This window comes from Typha latifolia, chromosome 4 (assembly GCF_019914945.1).
Source record: "Typha latifolia isolate L0001 chromosome 4, TyphaL0001v2, whole genome shotgun sequence".
NCBI classification, from domain to species: Eukaryota; Viridiplantae; Streptophyta; class Magnoliopsida; order Poales; family Typhaceae; genus Typha; species Typha latifolia.
Genome location: NC_133089.1, coordinates 1,871,502 through 1,892,193, shown reverse-complemented (window position 1 = coordinate 1,892,193; position 20,692 = coordinate 1,871,502). Strand labels below are relative to the sequence as shown.

Here is a 20,692-nt window from a genome sequence, read left to right as displayed (position 1 = left end):
AAAAATTTTGTCTTGAACCAAATAGAGAAAGTCAAAATAAGTGAAAGATATGGTTGATACTTTTTTCTCATTGTAATTATTATTAACATGTAAAGCTATGCTTATAAACACTGATACAGAACATTCTACACATAAGGACAACGACCATTACTAGTGTCTTTCTGGATCTCACGATCATCTTTATTAACGTATATATGATAATGCCAAATCGACAGTTTCTGTAGAATGTTAGTAAAGTGTTTGTGGATAGATTATTTTTATTATTATTAATTACAAAGTATCAGAGAATATATATATATATATATATATATATATATATATATATGTTTTAGAAAAGATCCTCCTATTCCAACCTAGGGCACTTTTATAATTATCCCGCATGTCTTTAGCGCAGTACTTTTATGAGTTTATCTTTGGAAAGAAGTGCAGTGGCTTAACTTTATAAAGCTGCGTCATACTAATTTACATAAAAGATTGTACGCCTCACTTCACAAGGATACAGGAAAGAGCCTTTAATAAGAACAAAAAGATAAGCTAAAGTATTTCTTCTTTTGTGAAGCAGTAGACAAAAGCTCAACAGGAACAGAGCAGTCAACTTGTTCTTTAGCTTAGCTTTAACTTTCAATCATAAGTCTAGTTTACAGTTGAACAACACATTGATGTGAGATCTCAAAAGATTGGAATTTTGGGTAAGTAGGAGTAAAAATATATGATCAACCAGAGGAGCACAAGTTACAAGCTTCTTATTCTCCAAATAGAGGAGATGAATAGTGAGGCTGAAACTTATGAAGGGGAATTACACTGCTCTATGTTATTATATGGCCTTGATGTAGGATGCCAATTTTTTTTTCTTTTGTGAAAAGTGGAAGTCACTTCAACTTACATGCCAGTGGTAATGAGATCTACAAAAGAACCAACTAGTCTATCCCATCACACATTCTTCTTCTTGTAGACATAAGTTTGTGCAAAATACAAGAACAAGGCCAGCTCCAGAGCACCAAGTCCTGCAAGAAGCCAGTAGAAGTAATCAAGATGGGCTCTGTTTAAGTTGTTGGAGAACCAACTATCTCCGTTCCTCCTGGTGGTTTTGTCAATCACTGATATGAGGATGCTACTGATGAAGCTCCCTATGCCCAGGATGCTCAAGTACAAGGCGAGTCCCAGGCTTCTCATAGCATCAGGCACCTGATCATAGAAAAACTCCTGCAACCCAACTATCGTGAAGACATCTCCAATGCCTATCAGAACATACTGAGGAACCAACCACCACCAGCCCATTGGGATCGTCGCGGTCGGTTGGTCTACTAGTCCGAAATCCCTGGCAGTCTTGAGTCTCTTCATCTCCACCAAGGCTGCTATCACCGTTGTGGTAAAGGAGATGACCATGCCAATGCCAATCCTTTGGAGCATGGAGATGCCGGTCGGCTTCTTTGAGAACTTTCGCACGGTGGGCACGATGATTTGATCGTAGATCGGGATGAAGGCGATGATGGACAGAGTGCCGAAGCTCTGCAGAGCGGCGGGCGGCAGTTCGAAGCTTGAGCCTATCCTTCGGTCCAGAGTTCTTCCCTGTTTGTTGAACAAGGTAGTGATCTGCGCGAAGACGACGCCGTATACTAAGCAAGTAAACCATATCGGAAGCAATTGGAGCACTCCCTTGGCTTCTTCGACGTGTCTAGCACTCTGTGCACATTCATCCTCCGTGATCGAATATCTACACAATGACAAAAGAGGAAAAGAGGTAAGATTGGGCTTGTAACGTAAAGATCCCATTTTCATAACTCGAGAACTCATACTTCTGGCTTTCTCCAGCTTCCTTAGATTGAAGAAGACTCTTCCGCCGTCTCCTCATGGAGGACATGAACGTCTTGCCGATGCGAGCGAATGGGCTCTCCTCACCGGGGATGTAGAAGCGATACGTCTTCGTGCCAAGCAAGAAAACCATGAAAGCCAAGAACATGACCATGCATGGGATTCCAAATCCGAGGCCCCAGCTGACGTTATCCTGGACGTAGCTTAGAGTCACGACCGCAGTGCTGATGCCTGCGGACATAGAGAAATACCACCAGTTGAAGAAGGAGCTCCGGTAGATGCATTCTTTGGGGTCGTTTGGATCGAACTGATCGGCTCCGAACGCTACGCCGCAAGGCTTGTCACCGCCCTGCGCGAAGGCTACGAGATAGAGCGAGATGTAGAAGAAGCCGATTTGGAACGAGGAAGGGCGGCACGTCGTCGGATCGACTGAGCCGTCGCATGCGGGAGGGCGGAGAGATGGCAGCATGGAGGAGAGTGTCAGCATTCCGTAGCCCTGTGAACAGAATTAGTGGCTCTTATTGAAACGAGTCAAGTTTGATTTAGATCGTGCTCAAAATAAATTTCCAAGACGAGCTTATAATAGACCGGCTCTATCAAGCTAGAGCTCAAGTAGGCTCAATTTACATAAGTTAATATTTATTTGCAATTTAATTTTAATATATATAGATCATCTATGATTCAATTTAAGCTTGAGTCTGACCTGAATTGAAATAGACTTAAATCTTCGCATCAAGCGGCTTAGAAATAGGCTTTGACATAAATCTAATCAATTTAAGCTTAATATCTTAGACAATTTTATTTTGGGTGCATCCAAATGTCCATCTGCGTGGAGAAAAAAAGAGTAAATGAAAGAAATCATAGGTTCTCTTTTGGTGTGACCACGACATCCAAGTATCGACAATGGTAGCATCATTCGAAAGGAGTGACAAAGATGTTGAAAGCAAGAACCCACCCACCCTCGCGGACGAGCTGATTTGATCTCTAGTTGCCATCAATTACTAAATCCACAAGTATCAAAGTATAGAGCAGAAGGCTCGGGTGGATGGCGCGAGGTTGACGGTTACAAGGGATCATCGTGGCCCGAGGCTTGACTGCCCTCTGATTACACGCAGTTATAAAGTTGACCTTTGAGGCTAATTTCACTGTAATTTGTGGATTCTCCACAGCCCTGATTGCATGCATTAGATCATTTTATTTATGCAATATTTTTTAGCATATACTTTAATACACATCTAAAATTTATAATCACAATTTAACAACTATCATAGACAGTTTTTATACCTGATACCGATTTTAATACAACATTACGTGAAAAAGATAGCATATTAATCAAGAAGATTAGATTACATGCGTCTAATTTTTGAATTATATGTTCTTTTCTTTTGTTAAGATTTCTCTCTTAGATATAATTGCGATAGATATTAGTAGACATAGGAGATATCACTTAGACAATTTTAATTTGATTTCTTTACTTTCATATGAGATAGATTTCAATTTAAATTTGATTTTCTATTTTTATATTATTAAATTTTAGTTTAAATTAATTTTAAACTAATGAGAAACATAATAAAAAAGAGAATTTAATTAAACTTTCATCGAGTTAATTATAAAAAGATATGAATGCCTTTATTTTGATATACATAATATATCCAGACAACTAACTTGCTATCGCTAATTAATTTAAATTTACAAGGCCAGGTGCATGCATAAGAGGATGGTTGAAGATAAGAAAGAAGAAGATTATGATAAGAAAAGTCGTACCTAACACATGGCTACTCTACTCCATGACTGAAAGCAATCGGAACCTCCCATTTTATTAATCTGGAAGACTATTCTACCGACAACCGACCTGGCTACGAAAGAGCATCTCCCAATACGGTGTCCCACGATAATGACACACGACAGCAGGTTTTCTCCCTGCTCACCATCTGATAGTTGATTGGTAAAAGATTTCGGATGGCAATAGTAATATTTCAGCTTCAACGCACTGCTCTATGGGCATTAAAATATCACACGGTTTGCCCCATTTTGGACACTATAATGCTCTTGTCCTTTGGACCTTTGGACATAATTTTACTTATCGTATAATTTTTCATCAAATTATATGTATGATGTCTCTCTTTTCTTTTCTTTTCTTTTTCAAAAATGTAATGTACGATATATTTTTAGCACGTGTCTACATGCAACTTGATCTTTTAAAATTTTAGTTCAGAAATATCTAAGTGTTCATTAAACTTAGATTCTTGAACTATTGGCCTATTGCTCATTTTCAGAAGAAAATTGACTTTTTTTTAATTATTTAATATCTTTCGCTCATACATCAGATAATAATTTTATGCTCAAAGTTTCTTTCAATAAAATGATCTAAATGTCTAAAATTAATTGCTAACAGAAAGAAAAAAAAAATCAATGTGAGGATTTCAAAGATATTTTGAAAAATAATGAGAATAATTGACTAGATGTAGTTATCTGATATAAAAAGAGTGATCCTTCAACTAGCAGCCAAATATTCGGCTGCAGCGAATTTCTGCAACCAGGGTAGCATAGGATCCGCTTGGAGGTTTCGTTCCCTTGGTCAGCGTAGCAAAACTCGATCAAGACAATCAAAAATAAAAATAAAAAAAACTCGATCAAAAATCATCTTGGCCGAATACAGCTCTCATTATCGAAAAAAAAACAAAGTCGAGCAAAGGGAAAACGGAAGATGAGGATGGATAGGATAGAGGAGGAGAGAAACGAACCAGGATATAGAGGAGCGAGGCCAACCCGATGGTACGGTAACGCCCGAGATACGAATCGGCGACGAAGGCACCGAGGAGAGGAAGCATCGATGCCGTCCCTGACCACACGTTGACCGCCGCCGCCGCCGCGGCGTTCGACTCGCCGAGGGGGCCCGTGAGGTAGGTGATCAGGTTCGACGAGATGCCGTAGTATGAGAACCTCTCCGCGATCTCGAGCACTGGAATTAAAAAATATATATCACCGCATGATCGAGATCGATCAGACGGCGCCGAATCGACGAATAAGAAGGAAACTCGAATTGCGAGAGAGAGGGGTTAGGGAAATTTACGTACCGATGACGAAGAGGGCGGCGGTCCATCCGCCGGAGTTGGATCTGGAGATCGGACGGCCGCGGTAGTCCACGACGCCAACCAACGGCTGCGATTGGGGCAGGAGGGGGTCCACATCCATCTCCTCTCTCTCTCTCTCTCTCTCTCTCTCTCTCTCTCTCTCTTTCTGTAAGAGCTCTCTTTCCTCAATCTATCGATTTCATTGTAACTTTGAAGTGAAAACTACATTAGTTGTCATATCCGCACATAGTTTGTGATCTGCTGCAGCACTGGTTGCTGAGATTTGCAACTACATTAGTTCTAACTTCTAAGCGCATCTCTGTGTGTTTTTTAATGTTTAAATACGGAGTAACATAGTGAGCGGGATTGGTACGTGGTTTTATTGTCCACTTGTCCTTCAATTTTGAGCGTGTAAAATACTAAAGGATCAAAATTTATCATATCACCTAAGTTTTAGCTATATTCATGATTAGTAAATAAATAGAATAAAAACATTACATTGTTCCTTGTTGGTGATTATTTTAGAAATACTTTTCTTATGACTACTAAGTTACCATCCAATTATTGAAACAAAAAAAAACTTTGGTTAGAATATGGGTAAAACTCAAAACATATTTTTTGTTTTAAAAAAATCATGATTTGAGCCTAAAATTAATTGGAATTCATATATTATTAATAATGAATTAATAGTAAAATAAAAAGAACTTAAAGAATATTTTAATGTAGTATATTTATGTTTTTTTTTTTAAATCATGGAGAAAAGTTAATAAAGATTAGCTTTAAAGTAATTAAAAGAAGTGAATTTAATATAATATCAATTATTTTGGAAAATATCGCTAGTGTATTTAAGAACCTAAGTTTACATGGGCCCCAACTCCCAAGAGATACTTATATTTTGGGATAAAGAAATATTTGTCCATTTAACTCACATGTTAGAAAGATTTAAAAATGATTCTGCCTCGGCTCGCACATAGATTTAGTTTTTGTTTGACCCTTTTGTTTTTCTCCATCATCAAAACTTTGCACCAGTGGAAGGGGCGGCCAATTGCTCGTGGGTGAAATCGAGAGAGTAAATCTCGATCAGTCCACGGTACCAATATTGGCTTAATAAGACTTACACTACTAGAAAATTTTCAAGATCTTGATACACATGATAGATTGTAATAGTGGAGGGGCAAATCAGGAGTGGTACGGTACGAGTCTTGGAAGATTTAGATGTAATTAATCTCGTAGTGTTGTAAAGATTTTTGCTCAAAGGGCCCAGGGATTCGATTTCGATATTTACCTTCACACAAATTTCAACTATTCTAAGATTCTTGTCTGAAGGAAAAAAATACTTTAGAAACTCTTCTTTTTGGGAGGCTCCTATAAAGTCAGTCTAATGGTTGTTCGATATGGAGCATTTTATACTCCATGAGAAGGGCTCTCTCCGTAGAAATAGTAGACAATAGGGAGAATATTAATATTGTGAAGGATAACTGGCTTCTAAATTGTGATCTTCGCAATATTAGTCTTTCTCTGAGGCTAATGACCTTTTTATTTGGGTAGATGTTGGTTGGAATGGTAATTTCCTTGGGTCAGCGATTTCCTAAGTCAGACGTTAAGATGATTAATACATCAGTGGACATTACAAAAGAACTATTATCTCTTCGCCTTAAGATTCATGTTGGTTTCACAGGTAGAGGGAACAACGGACAAGCCCACATACTAGCTCAATTTGCCTTAGAAAAAATAACTTTGCAAACTATGGTCTGGTTTAGAGCTAGACCTGTACTTCTTAACTTCGTTGGAATGCGACTCAAGGACTTTTGATATATATATATATATATATATATATATATTCTTAAGATGATTTAAGATGGAACACCTAATTCAAGAATTAATGACCAATTAATCTACGTCGTAGTGACTCTTATTAACGATAAATGATAATAGCCACTTCTTCCATCCCATCGGACGCAACCCAATCCCCCTCAATGTCACCGCTCGATTCCGGTCACGTTCAGGTGCCCTCCTTCCCCTTCCACCTCCTTCCCCTCCACCTCCAAGAATTCATCCTCTCCCTCCTCCCCATCTCCTCCCTCCTCCGCCTCCTCCCCATCTCTCGCTCCTTCTTCTCCCTCCTCCGATCCTCCACTTTCCTCTCCCTCCTCCACCACGACCGCCACCACCGTGACGACCTCTTCTTCTTCCTCTTCACCGACCTCCTCTGCCCCTCCCCTTCCTTCGCAGCGGCATTCCACCCTTCCTCTTGCCGTTGGCTCCTTCTCCCCCTTCCCTCCTCCTTCTCCGACCCGCACGCCTCCTCCTCCTCCCTCGCCGTCGTCGACCACAAGCTGGCTGCCGGTACCCTAACACTAGCAGCGGCCCGCCTCCTCTCCCGATCCCCTCCCCTAGCACTCCCCCCCATGATCCCGATTCTCCACCCGTACGTCCTCGCCGTCATCGACGATGGCGTCGACCTCTTCAAGGTCGTCGCCGTATCCACCGGCGACCGCGTGTACTCCCAGGTGTACGACTCGAGGCGAGGGCGTTGGGAGCAAACGGGGCAATATGACGGGCGATTCGCCGTTCTTGGAAGCGCCAAGTTCTTGGACGGGTTGCTGTTTGTTCTTAGCTACGGGCCGGATCGCCTTTTATCGTTCAATCCGGGTAATGGAAGGTGGAAACTTGTCGATGTAGAGATGCCGGCGAAGATTGTTTCTTCGCATTTGTTGGTCTTTGAGAAGGAATTGTTCTTGGTTGGGGGGTTGGAGGAGCTCGGTGAGATTGCAATGATTGGAATTTGGCGGCTCGATTTGTCGGAGATGGAGTGGAGGGTGGTTTGCTTCATGCCGGATGAGTTTTTCGGGAAGTTTGGCCGTTATAGTGGGCGGTTCTATCACTTTGAGGCAATTGGTGAGATGGGGATGATTTGCTTGTACAATGCTGATGATTCTCAGGTTTTGATATTTGATCTAGTGGAGAGAAAGTGGTGGTGGCCGCCGCCCTGCCATCTAATCCCGGAGAATAGGAGAAGGAGGTGGTTCGGGCACGCTGTAATGCCTAGTATCAATCTATTGAAACCTTTCGATGGAGGCTGAGAGATTGATAAGAAAGTAGTCTGGTAATTTATCAATCCCTTGCAAGTTCTTTAACCATTATTCAGTAGTTCATATACTTTTTTTTAATGGAAACTTAATCTAGGAATCCTCATTTAATTGAGTTTTACTGAAATTTGGTTACTACTACAAATTTCTTTGATGAGCTAAACATAGATGCAATTTTTTTTGGTGCCAAAATCAAGTTCTGTGCTAGTCAATCATTGGGATCAAAGCCTTTTCCTACATCATGGGTAGTCTAGACATACTGGCTCCTGGCCTCCCAATATCCCTGTATAAGATTTAGTGATGCGACATAGAATTTTATGGTTCTGCTTTGTAGTGTAAGATGAGTTGGAACTAATCTATCTATCTACAAGTTTTAAATGTCATTTATCTTTTCAATCTTGATAAGGTGGTAGAATTGTTTCAGCTCTTTCTCAAGTTGCCGTCTCAGTATATTTGCAAGCATGATCTACGAGTAATTCTTTAAGAGGAAATGATTTTTTGGAAAATTATAGCAGAGTTTTGTGCTACACATATACTAAATATGATGTCTTCATCAATTCACCAAATCGATAAGATATGCCGTGTAGAACTACTGGATTTCCAACTATAGTTAACCTGGAATACATGGAAGCATCCTATAATTAAGCCTCACAGAGAGTATTAAGTCTTGCGACCTTTCGGAGAGATGCATGGTTATCATCCTTTAGTTGTTCAAAGGCCTCAAGACTTATCTCACAGAAAACCTTGTGGATACAATAATTTGCTCAATGTGTGCATCAGCAATTAAATATTACTTAAGGTCATTACTTGAACTTTAATTAATGGATGCTTGTTTGACTATATGGGATGTGCCACTTTACTTGAATCAATGATTTGACAAGTTTTCCATTTTCCTGGAGCTTATAATAATATATCATCGAGGGGAGGATATAAGATCTGCATTTTGACTAATGTCACAAGTCATTGCATCATTATTTTTACCCAATTAAGTTCTAAGATGGATGGTCTGCTGATGTTTCTATCATGTTAGGCGGTGTACAAGTCTTTATTTTGTCTTGTTGACTCTGCTAACTTTTGAGTAGACAGGCAAGTAATTTTTGTTGATTCAGGTAAAAAATTATGCAGATCTTATCCAACTAGTGGCTTCTCTAGTGTTCTATTCATTCTTACCTTTTGTGTTATGGTGGAGTTATTTTCATCTTTCCGGTAAATGCTGAGTTATGCATTTTCTTCAGTCCCCACAAGGAGGAGAACATGATATTGATACGAGTCACATTCATAAATTTGACTGACTTCTGCTACATGGATATCAGGGGCTCAGCTCTTCACATTCTACTTCAACTCTAAATAGTTATCTGTGTCTTTGTGATAGGTGATTGCATGCAAAATTTAACTTGGAGCATGGATCATGATATATTGAAGTCTCTCCAATAGAGATTCTTTGGCAATAAAAAGGTGGAGGCTACCAAACTGTCCTGTCGAATGATATCATGATAAAGCTCTCAACTCGCAACAAATGGATATATCACCTAGAAGTTACAAGATGGGGAATGACATCTTGGGATGCTCTCTCTTCCATATGGAATGTACATCTGACATAGTGACATGCATGTTATATATGGCTGTCATGAAGTATTTTTATTTCTTATGACAAATTATCTGCTATCTTGTATTATAACACCAGATGATTATTACAGCACATGAAATATTTGTTCACCAATCTTGTTGGGAGCGAATGGTTGATCTTCTAAGTAGTTTTTGAAACTATTTGAGTAGTTATGAAACTATTTGCTTTAATTACCTTTATAAACATATTTTAAAAGGTGTCTCACTCTCTCTCTCTCATTGCTGGGTCTGGCAAGATTCTCGCAGCATAAGAACTTAAAACTAACAACCACATGGTGAACAGGTTGCTGGGTGGCTTAAACAAGGACACACATCATGCAGTGGCATAAAATTACCATGTTCTATGTAAGAGTTAATTGCTCTAATGATGCCATGCCATCCATGTGCTTACCATCCCGGTATTGGTCCACATTAACATTATCATAACCACAAGGTTTAACACTATCATATATTTTTCTCTAATAACACAAGATGCATTCATTTTGAAGCATGCTAAAATTTATCAAAGTACAAATTTAGGTCCTATTTGTTGCATAATATCTTTGATTCTTTTCCAGGCAATTTGTTCTTTTTATAATCTTATTTAATTTATGAAAAATTGGAATTGATGCAAACATAATCCTGAATCAAAAGCAAAAAAAAAACAGAAGGAGAGAGAGATAAAAAGTTGGTCAACAAGTAAATTGGAATTTGGACGAAAGGGAGATGGACTCTACCTTGTAACTTGTTACTTTTTCTCTTCATATAAAAATTGCTATCCCTTTCAGGAGTCTTCCATTCTTTTTCTTTGTGAGACCATCGTCTCACAAAGTTCCATCCTTTTCTTCTTCTTCTCTCTCTCTCTCTCTCTCTCTCTCTCTCTCTCTCTCTCTCTCTCTCTGCACGCACACACACCCATTCATCCTCTCATTTCTCCCTCTCCTCTGGCCACCTACCTCAACGGACAGACGGATTGCACCCACAGAGAAAGGTCAGAGTTATCTCTCCCCCTTTAATTCGAGCCAAAGAAATAACTCAAGATGCGATTTTTATGCACATATGTCTTAGAGATTTGATGTGATTTTGATACCGGAGGCAGTACTTAACTATTCCTCGCTTTGAATCCGTTTGGATTTGAGAGGTGGTTTGGTTCGATCTAGTTTAGTTGGTTAAAATTGATTCTTTTCATGGCTTTAATAATATCGGATTGGATTCTTGCGATATCGCGGTGGATCATGTGAGGGTAATCGATGAGATCTTCTTCTAGGAATCGCTAGGTAACTTCTGGATGTCTTTTCTTAAAGCTCTGATCTTTTTTGAAGATAAAATTAGGTTTTGGTAAGTTGAATAGGAAGGTCTTTAAGTTAGGGAATAGTTCTGAATAGTATGCCTTATTTGAGTATTAGAGGCATCGATACTATAAATTCGTTAAAAAAACGTAACTTGTCAATTTGTTTCTTTGATATTCAATTATATCCTTGTTCCTATCAAATGATGCTATCTTCATTTGATACTAGTTTTTCTTCTATAAACTGGCAGTTTGGCACAATATGACGATACCATCTAGGAATATGATAATCTATGTTAACAAAGAAAAGCCACTAATCCTAACTATATTGTTCGGTTTCTTCCCTTTGCTTTTAGTTAATGTAAGGTTCTTTATTAATGTTATTATGTCTTTTCTTACTGCATCCCTAATGTCAGTTTCTAGTTTTTCTCTCCCTTACTAGGAATCGTCTTTATCTAGGAAGAGATACGCTGCCCATAGTTTTGATGACCCTAGCTATTGCACTATACTTTGTGATCTGAAATTGGGTCCTTTTGTCTCTTTTTGCTCTCCTTGAGTGTAGCTTGACTTAGCAAGCTCCTATATAAAAGTGCCTCATTTTATGTTAGAGAGCTACACATACGCAAACAAGAAGGCTTAATGTTGTTTTTCTGCCTGCTAATGGAACTTGTTTGTACACACTATTCACATATTGTTTGGTGAAGAAGTGACAATTTGAATGTGCTCTGCCACTAGGAAATTTCTAAAGGAACTTTATTTTGTGGGTTCTTTGTTATCTTAGTTCTTGGTCTAATGTTGAATTTAGCTTGTATAGCTTCTCCTTTTGTTCCTACATGTGTCCACACATTCTTTTGAACCAACAAATTATTGCTAACTAGAGTGAAACAATTTACCTACTTCCAGGATAGCTGAAATTGATTAAGTTTTATGTCAATCTTGTTGCCAAATTGCTGATTACTTCTCAACCTTTTGAATGAGGTTTATCTTTCTTTTTGATCATGCCTCTATTGTATGCATGTCTCTCTGAGTGTTTGTATTATATGAAATATACATACATGCATATAACCCAAGAAATTTAGGCCACAGACTGTACCCGAATTAGACTATAATGCCTTCTTCTGAGATGTGTCAGCCTGAACATTCTGGTCCTTGACATGTCCACGATAGAAGTGGACGGTTAGAAGCCTAGAAGAAGCTAATTTGAGTTTGTACAAGTAAATTCACCTTCATTATGCATTTGTCTTGTTGATTGTTAAATTATCTCAAAACTAATTTTGTGTTATTGAATATGTATTTGACTTGCACTTGTGCTGATGCTGGAATCTTCTAAAACATAAGTTTGAACTTGGGCGAAATTTATGCTCTTTCAAATTGATGCAATTCTTTCAGAAGTTTATTTTTCCTTTTCTGAGCATGCTTCTTAACATACTCCAGAGATATGTTTAAATTTGATTTGCTTTAGGTGGGGCTTTGATATAAGTTTTTCTGATTTCTTTGGTATAGCCTCGTATGCCTGAATGTGCAGTGTGCCTGAATGTGCAGATATTTCTGTGCTGTATGCTGGGTTAGGACTTAGGTCTATAATTTGATCTCTTTTATATATCAGATATAAATGATAACTTGTTTTCTTATAGTCAAAATTGGACTATGCTACTTGTGATCAGTTGTGTGGCAATTTGCTCATTTGGGAGTATAATTGACTGCTAATGTTTCTTATGCGAATTGCAGTTTCTTGCCAGTGTAATAGTACATCAATCATGAGTTTAGCATGCCTTGTATGTCATGGCATGGAGAGCCCATCACATTCCTTTCGAAGCTATTCCGTCTCAAGTTCAGAGGGCGAGGGGCGGTGCGCTGCAGTTGTCTCCTGTTTGACACAGAAGGTAGGAATTCCCATCGGGACTTCTAACAGCAATGGGACATCTAAGGTGACTCCTTTTCCTGTTATGGGAGCTGGTCAAGGTATAGGAGGAGCTCCGCGACTCCAAAGGAGTCATGCTGTCACAAGGGACCTCGTTAGGGACTGGAACTTTGACGAAGTTCTTCTAGGAAGATAGAAAATATTATTGGGTCTATGCTCTTCTTTCCATGAGAGCTAGTATTATGATCTTATCCAGCATAAGAGAGTTCACCTCACTGCTTGTATGTTTTCCATTCTATGTGCACCGGCTATAACATGTACTCATGGGTAGCTATTGAGACATGAGCAATATATTGGAAGACAAATCTGAGCAGTTATATTTGTAGAGGTTGTGTATGGTGTGCTACGCTGGATTTAAGTTGAGCAATGTTATTTATTCTTTTAATTTTATAGCAGATTCCATTTTTCCTATGCATTACAAAGGGGGCCATATTTGAATCTTGCCAATGTAAGTCAACCAACAGACAATATTCAGAAGGCCTCAGAGATTAATGTTTTGGAATGGTACATTTACAGTTTCATAACAAAACAACAGCTCAACATGTTTTCACACATGCAATTTTATTGAGAAGAACAATATTCAAAAGGCCACAGATTAATTTCAAGAGCGCTTATCGTTAACAGTAAAGAACAACAACAGGAAGCCAAATGCTCCAGGTAAGTGATAATTTATGATGATTATTAGACAGCAATAGGGGGCCTGAGCAAAATCAGAGCCTCCTTTATCTTCTCCGTTGCTGCTTTCAGTGTAGATAGAGATGCAGCATAGGAGAATCGAATGCATTTATCATCCCCAAATGCATCTCCTGGGACAAGTGCAACCTGTTTGATGCAAACCACAATAATGAATTAGAGTGTTTTCATGTTTTCCCAATCACAAATGATGAAAATTATGCCCCTGATCTTACTTGGGCCTTCTCCAAGAAATACCGGCAAAGGGATTCAGAGTCTTTAACAAGGCCAAATCCTTCGACTTCAGATCCGTAATAGGAGCTAAAATCCACAAATAAATAGAAGGCACCCTGCAATACCATCACATAAACTCTATCAACCTATAGAAGTCTCAAATTCATTTAATGCTTGTTACCAGAAGTTACATAAATTTTACCTGAGGCTCTGCTATCTTCACTCCTGGTAGCTCCCTAAAGCTTTTAACTAAGAAATCTCGGCGCTCCTGAAATGCTTTTACCATAGTTGAGACGGCTTCACCACCGGCATAACCCAAGTTTAAAGCTGCAAGCCCAGCTTTCTGAGAAATGCTACTAGCACCCGAAGTGTTCTGCAATAAAGACACAAGTTGTTGGTACCAGCCACAAATTTAGAAATATAATGAAAGAAATAAGATGAATACTCTTCTTTGCAATGATTAAAGCCCTTTACATATTAGGGCTACCAACTTGAGTTTCCCAGAAGAAACAAGACAGTACTTGCGTTAACTATTTGGGAGGGTAATACTTTTTGAACCGGAGGCAGTATCAGCCATCCAATCAACCAACACATTTAAGCCAAATATCAAGCAGCAAAATTGTGACAACACCAACCTTATTGACAAATATCCACGTCCATCTACATATGAAAACTGCACTTTCCATTGTTCTTGATTCCATTTTCTCCTATATATATATATATATATATATATTTTTTTTTTTTTTTTTTTTTTTTTTTTTTTTGCAGGAAACAACCTTGCTATACAATTATCACAAGGAGAATTCCTAGTTCACCCATCCTGCAACCTTCTCCGTCTTGTTATGATATTTGGAAGAAGCCTAAATTCTCTACTAAAAGACCATCCAAAATCCTTAATCTAGTGGTGAAAACGAATCAGATAGTGCTCAACCCATATTCGGATTCATATTTTTAGTTTAGATACGAATTCGGATACGGATATTGGACGGATAGAAAAATTTAAAACTATATTCTAACTAAACGGATACGGATAATTTTCGGATAGAGGATCGGATCTTAAACGAATATTGATTGAATTTAAAATAATTATAATATTTTATTTCGATATAATTAACATAAAATTATTAAGAGTTTTACAACAAATAATTTTTTTGTATGTCAAATATATAAAATTAGAGAAATTAATCTCTATAAATAATATATAACGTATTATTAGTAACAATATTAATATTTACTATTTAAATAAGCAAACTAAAAACTGTAAATCATTTAAAAAAATATGCGAGTAAACGGATATCTGATATCCGTATTCGAATCCGAAAAATATATCCGACCTGTATCCGAAATTTTTTCAAAAATTCTATCCGTATCCGAATCCGTATCTAAATTGGATAGAAATTTTTTATCCGAATCCGATCCGAATCAGGTCGGATAGCGGGTTAATCTGATCCGTTTTCACCCCTACCTTGATCTCATAAAACCCACTGGACTTCAATGCTTTCATGCCGAATACAAGTGGTAACTAAAACCCTACTAGTTAATCCACTATTCCACTTCCACTTCTAAATATATCACCTGCATACGAACATTTCCAATAAACATGAACATATATTTCATACCCAAAGACCTTTCTTAAGAAGAACTATTCATCAGAGCACTCCGCTTTCTTACGGAGGGTATTCCTCTTTCCACCACTTAAACCACAAAACAAAAGGTGTCCAAGTAATCATTTAACCATGTTCCAGTGGAATAGGGTCTTTTCCTCTAAGCCCCTTGATCCTAGATATTTGGAAGGTGTTCCACCATGTCCCCAATTGCAAGACATGGAAGGAAGAAACAGCTAGAGAGAACTTAACAAAAGAACTTGGCAATGGAATCTTCAAAATAGATAGCTGAGAGATATTTGCCTATGAATTGGAGTCTTTTGTTAATATTGAATATACAAATATCACCAAAAATATCGTTAAACTATTTCAATGAGAAGCTTTAATTGAAAATGTTCAGTAACATAAGGAAATTAACAAATATTTCTTCGTATCAACTGACAAGATCTGAAAATCAACAAATTAAGGAATAAAGATGATAAAGAAAGACAATATTACCTGGCTTTGGATCTTTCCACACGCTGCAACAAAATGTTTAGGGCAAGCAAGGTACCCAAGTCGCCAACCAGTCATTGCAAAAGCCTAGAAACATGCAAAGTTCAAATTCACATACTACATTTTACTAGGTAGAAATAGATAACACTTTAATTAAGATTCCAGAAAGAAAGATATCTATCGAAGGTTCAATTTGATAAGATTCAGTAATTTGCTACTTAATGTCTAAATAAGTGGCAGCATAAGCAAAAGAGTTGTAAAAATATGTATTACAATGCATTATCTGATGAACGTTCCCCAACATAGAGCTTAAAAGAAAAAAGGAATGCGTGCAACTAATCTGAATTAATCAGGAAATAAGACTTTTTAGACTGGTGTTCTTGTTTTTTTTTTTCCATTGCGCACAACATTTCAAATGTTGAATATTAAACACCCTGGCACACATTTTCCTTTGATGCAGTTCTTTTTCTAGAGAAGGCAACAATTAAAATACTCAAAATTACCTTGGAAAATCCATTGACAGTCAAAGTTCTCTCCCACATTCCAGGTAAGGAAGCAAAGCTTGTGTGTTTTGCCGGAGGGTAGATAATATGCTCATACATCTCATCAGACAATACCTGAAAAGAAAATAGTAGTGACAAACAGCTTAGATGATACCTAGCAGCATATATCATAATTCCCGCTTATTATGGTGCTGACAGATTCAGAAGATCATACCAGAAGTCTTGGATGTTTCCTAACTATATCAGCAATCTCTTCAAGCAACTCTTTCGGATAGACAGATCCAGTAGGATTTGATGGAGAACAGAGAATCAAAAGCCTTGATTTTTCATTAAGTTTTGAAGCAAATGTCTCGGGTCTTAAAAGAAAATTATCGGATATGCTTGTAGGAAGGATTACTGGTGTTGCACCGGACAACTTAGCCATCTCAGGATAGCTGACCCAATATGGTGCTGGAATCAGGACCTAAACAGAGAGCAGTAGTATCCTAAGTGTGACAGGAAAATTCACAAAAAAAAGAGAGTAAAACTTAAAGAAGCAATAAACATAATAGAAGCATAAATCGTATTCAGATCGAAAAAGCATAAACTCCATTAATGCCAATGATAAGCAAAACTTTATTGAAGCTGAAGTTTAAATACATAATTTCTGTACAATTATCATATTTTGCACAACATGGTACAAGATCATGAACAAATTTGTAAGGACGCAAGTAAAACTAGCTAAAAAGTGAAAAAAAAATGATGATATGAAATCCCAATAAACTAGCAACAATGAAAGAATTAACAAATGTCCCATATGAATCTGATACCTACCAAATTGACAGAAACTAAAGGGAAAGAAACAGAAGCTTGAAACGACCATAGAAATAAGTATCAGTAAAAGAGAACAAATTCATGCTTTTCACAGAGGTGTTCCCGGGATTGGTATGCAATAACATTGATGGCTTTACCTCATCACCTGGCGAACAAACGGCAAACACTGCTTGCATGATGCACTGCTTGGCCCCATTACTGACCAATATTTGATCTGGAGTATAAGACAAGCCATTCTCCTCTGCCATCACGAGAGAATAAATTGCGCATTAATTTCTCCATACTTAACAATAACCACGCATCAACTAATAGCAAATCCTCTTACCCTCGAGCTTATGACAAATAGCTTTCCTCAACTCCAGTGTCCCGGCATTGGGAGTGTACCTCGTGTGACCTTCCCGAATAGCCCTAATCCCAGCCTGAAACAACCAAACTATCATAACCCATCAGGAAAGATCTAACCTTTCTTCCACCCAGATCAAGAATCTCACGCAGTTCAACGAGATTGACCTCGGCGATGGCAGTAGGAGTGTCGAAATCGGGCTCGCCCGCCGCGAGCCTAATGACTGGCACGCCGGCCTGGACGAGAGCGGTCGCCTGATCGGTGATGGCCATTGTCTTCGACGGCTTCACGGCGTTCACCCTCGGACAGATGGAGACATCAACAGGCAACATTGGATCCGAGGAAGAAGCCTCCGACCTCACCGTGGTCTTGATCGATACTGAGTATCTCCTCTTACCCCAAGATCTAGAACAAAATCCAATCTTTAGACCAAAAACCCCCAGAATCTCCAAAGAAAAGAAGAGAAAAGGAAGCAACTTAAAGAAGACGACCCAAGTAACTTCCACTTACTTGGAGAAAGAGATGGTTTTAGGTGCGATGGGATTGATAACCGAGTTGATAGAAGAGTGTTTTGAGGGAAGAGGGGGAGAGGAGGAAGCGAGGAAGGAGAGAGAAGATTCCATGAGTTTGAGAGGTAGGTGGGAGGATTCGCAGAGAGCACGAGAGAACAAGGAACAAATTGTCCTCACTACTTATTCTTCTTGCTCCTCCTACCCACCAAACCTACCACTACCAGTTGTTGATTTGGAAAGGAGGACGAGAAAGGAGGAGGAAGAGGAAGACTTACCAAATTGGATTCACCAACCTCCTCATTAAGAATTGAGGATTGTTGGAGAAGAGTTAGGAGGAAAGTTTTTAGACTTGCTTGACCAAATTGAACTGGTCGACACTTTACAGAATCTAATTGGCTTATTTTTAGAATTAAGCATCAAAAGTTATTTGATTAATTCTGTAGAAGATCCTCTATTGCCTTTTCCAATTTAGCTAATTCGATCCAATTTTAATTGATAATTTGATGTCAGATTTAGTTGTATTCTAAATGACTTTAAAAAAAAAAAACTTTATTCCAAATGATTTTAACCAAAAAAAATGAGATCAATTTCCTGATCATGCCTATTTGGCTATTGGTTGGCCAGCCGCCAATGGAAGAAGGAACGCTGAGATTGTCAAAAAGTGGCAAAATTTCCTTGGTATTCAAACTTAAACAAAGTTATACCTAACTTTTGACAACAATGTATGCGTTTTAATATTTTATTATCTTTGTCATATTAGATAGAGAAGTAGGTGAAGTCCACTACTTGCTGCTTAGATTCTTCACCCTGTCCCAGAGGAATAGATCTTCTCAACAGGGAGATACGGAATCTATCAAGTTTATGTTTGATATCATCTATGAGATAATTTAAATGGGAGATGGAGTAAATACCATTAGTATGATTATCAACAGAAAGAGGGAAAAAAAATTTCTCTAATGTTAAACAACTGCATATATAGTGAAGAAAAAGTTCCTTTAGTTGATGATTGAAGACATAAGTTCCTCATAACAAATAGCACATTTATTCACTCCATGAGATACTTCTTGGACTTCCAACTTGCTTTTCTTATGAAATTAAGAAGCATGTTACTAAGGCCCAAATTAAAGCCCAACATGGAGAAGATTAGGGGCCTAATTAACAATAAGCATTTAGGAAATATTCTCCTTAGAAACTATTTGCCAACATTACATTGCTCAAACTTTGATGAGGATGTCATATTAATTGGATCCCCTTCTTTGGAGATCATATAACTTCTCTATTATAAAGTTCATTGTTCTGTCTACTCTTCAGTTCCTTCATTTAGGCTAGTACTCTCTTTACAGTCCCTCAAGTGATCATAGAATGGAAGATGGCAGGACTCAGGATCCTGTTATGCATTCTTGTGGAGGGCTGGATTAGTATCTGCCCCTCTTCTTCTTTTTCTGCGAGCAAGTAGAAAATGTACTGATGATAACCTGAGTGTAATCTGAAGACTATCAGTTTGTAGAAGATTTAGGTTAATATGAAGACTATCGAGTTGTGGAACTAAGTATTTTATTGCGGTAGAAGAAAGTATAAGACCTTAAGTTTTATACATTAATTTCCTAATCTGAAACATGTTATAGTATTTTGGTGTTATTATTCTATATGTTCTTAAACATTTGGTACATCAGGACCCAAAAGCTTGTCTGATACTTGATCATATGTGAATCCTTTTGCTGGTAAAATAGAATTCTTTGAAAAAGTGAAGTATACAAAGGTCTGCTTATGGACCCATATCCTGCTATGAGATCTTGAGAACTATTTTATACTACAGCTGTTCTTCCTTTTAGGATATGTCAAAAGCCAGTTTTTCTAGTCAAATATATGTGAATCTTTTGCCAAGATTTAGTTTGAAAGGTGCTTCGGGATTATCTCACTTGCTGACTGAATCAAGTCCAAGATTTCCTCTATTCCAAGGTAATCCATGTACATTTAGATCTTTATTATACGAGTTTGTTGTAAGAGAATGTTATGATGAATTGATCTTGACATTATATGATCAATTCACGTCTTGACATTATATATGAATCAGATGATCAATTCAAATTTCATACATCAAATTGGGCAAGCTCAATAATAATGAGAGAGAGAGTTCAGAAGCTTGTGGTTTCAGAAAAGGTGCAACTTGGTGGGATAAGGAGTTTGCCCCCACAAACCGACTCCAAACTAGACCAAGTCATTACCAACTAACAACTTGAATGCCACCAGATTTTTATGTCTTACAAAGGCAAGCTAACCATTAAAATACGAAACATTGCAACACCACTGTCCGTGTCAAGGAAGCCTCCATTCTAGAAGACAAATGGATGAGAAAAGAAAGAGGAAAAAAGAAAGACACCTTTAAAGATGCACTTTTGTCACGCCTTTCGCCTATCAGAAGATTTAGAACAATCCTATGTCTTGTTTAATGTTAATTCTTTGCATGCTTGCATTAATTCTTCATCGCTTTCGGCCCACAACTTTTTCTTATATATTGCTTCACTGTTAAACAGAACTAAAATTCTTATTTATTTAGATATTTGAAATAGTTTTCTTGCAGCGAATGCTCTGAATAAATGACTATTGTGTCTATCTATTGTGAGATAGTTTTATGCTAATTGCTAGGAATGAGTAGCTTGAGACTCACAGTTCATTGGTGAAGTGTACTGAATCATTTGGTCTGCCTCAAACCAACTTGACAAGTTA

General features: G+C 37.9%; 4 protein-coding genes across 5 annotated transcripts; 2 read left to right on the top strand and 2 right to left on the bottom strand.

The window, feature by feature from the left end:
• Positions 1 to 585: 585 nt before the first annotated feature.
• LOC140785852 (protein NRT1/ PTR FAMILY 5.10-like) lies at positions 586 to 5,199 on the bottom strand. Its single transcript, XM_073133919.1, has 4 exons — positions 4,890 to 5,199; positions 4,557 to 4,774; positions 1,797 to 2,308; positions 586 to 1,714 (listed from the first exon to the last, which is right to left on the bottom strand). Exons 1-4 carry the CDS (start codon positions 5,005 to 5,007, stop codon positions 931 to 933), a joined length of 1,632 nt encoding a protein of 543 aa, XP_072990020.1. The 5' UTR covers positions 5,008 to 5,199; the 3' UTR covers positions 586 to 930.
• A 1,584-nt stretch (positions 5,200 to 6,783) lies between these two features.
• On the top strand, positions 6,784 to 9,695 carry LOC140785488 (F-box/kelch-repeat protein At5g43190-like). Its single transcript, XM_073133326.1, has 2 exons — positions 6,784 to 7,992; positions 9,348 to 9,695. The coding sequence occupies exon 1, from the start codon at positions 6,812 to 6,814 to the stop codon at positions 7,967 to 7,969; it is 1,158 nt and encodes a 385-aa protein (XP_072989427.1). The 5' UTR covers positions 6,784 to 6,811; the 3' UTR covers positions 7,970 to 7,992; positions 9,348 to 9,695.
• A 688-nt stretch (positions 9,696 to 10,383) lies between these two features.
• On the top strand, positions 10,384 to 13,184 carry LOC140787615 (uncharacterized). The gene is made up of 2 exons (XM_073136623.1): positions 10,384 to 10,571; positions 12,597 to 13,184. The coding sequence occupies exon 2, from the start codon at positions 12,626 to 12,628 to the stop codon at positions 12,923 to 12,925; it is 300 nt and encodes a 99-aa protein (XP_072992724.1). The 5' UTR covers positions 10,384 to 10,571; positions 12,597 to 12,625; the 3' UTR covers positions 12,926 to 13,184.
• Positions 13,185 to 13,331: 147 nt separating this feature from the next.
• On the bottom strand, positions 13,332 to 18,346 carry LOC140787614 (bifunctional aspartate aminotransferase and glutamate/aspartate-prephenate aminotransferase). Of its 2 annotated transcripts, none has more exons than XM_073136621.1 (10): positions 17,964 to 18,346; positions 17,621 to 17,858; positions 17,436 to 17,529; positions 17,248 to 17,351; positions 16,512 to 16,760; positions 16,298 to 16,411; positions 15,798 to 15,881; positions 13,898 to 14,068; positions 13,698 to 13,811; positions 13,332 to 13,611 (listed from the first exon to the last, which is right to left on the bottom strand). In XM_073136621.1, the coding sequence occupies exons 1-10, from the start codon at positions 18,074 to 18,076 to the stop codon at positions 13,471 to 13,473; spliced, it is 1,422 nt and encodes a 473-aa protein (XP_072992722.1). In that variant the 5' UTR covers positions 18,077 to 18,346; the 3' UTR covers positions 13,332 to 13,470. The 2 variants fall into 2 exon arrangements, with proteins under 2 accessions (XP_072992722.1, XP_072992723.1); XM_073136622.1 differs by having other exon boundaries at positions 18,241 to 18,345.
• Between the last annotated feature and the right edge of the window lie 2,346 nt (positions 18,347 to 20,692).

Bases quoted from the DNA above. Each gene is read 5' to 3' on its own strand.
- LOC140787615 (XM_073136623.1), top strand. From the start codon at position 12,626: ATGAGTTTAGCATGCCTTGTATGTCATGGCATGGAGAGCCCATCACAT.
- LOC140785488 (XM_073133326.1), top strand. From the start codon at position 6,812: ATGATAATAGCCACTTCTTCCATCCCATCGGACGCAACCCAATCCCCC.
- LOC140785852 (XM_073133919.1), bottom strand. From the start codon at position 5,007: ATGGATGTGGACCCCCTCCTGCCCCAATCGCAGCCGTTGGTTGGCGTC. The intron at 4,775-4,889 runs GTACGTAAATTT...TTTTAATTCCAG, and splicing joins CGCCGCCCTCTTCGTCATCG to TGCTCGAGATCGCGGAGAGG. The intron at 2,309-4,556 runs GTTCGTTTCTCT...TTCTGTTCACAG, and splicing joins CCTCGCTCCTCTATATCCTG to GGCTACGGAATGCTGACACT.
- LOC140787614 (XM_073136621.1), bottom strand. From the start codon at position 18,076: ATGGAATCTTCTCTCTCCTTCCTCGCTTCCTCCTCTCCCCCTCTTCCC. The intron at 17,352-17,435 runs GTAAGAGGATTT...TCGTGATGGCAG, and splicing joins TATTTGTCATAAGCTCGAGG to AGGAGAATGGCTTGTCTTAT. The intron at 13,812-13,897 runs GTAAAATTTATG...ATGGTATTGCAG, and splicing joins TGAAGATAGCAGAGCCTCAG to GGTGCCTTCTATTTATTTGT.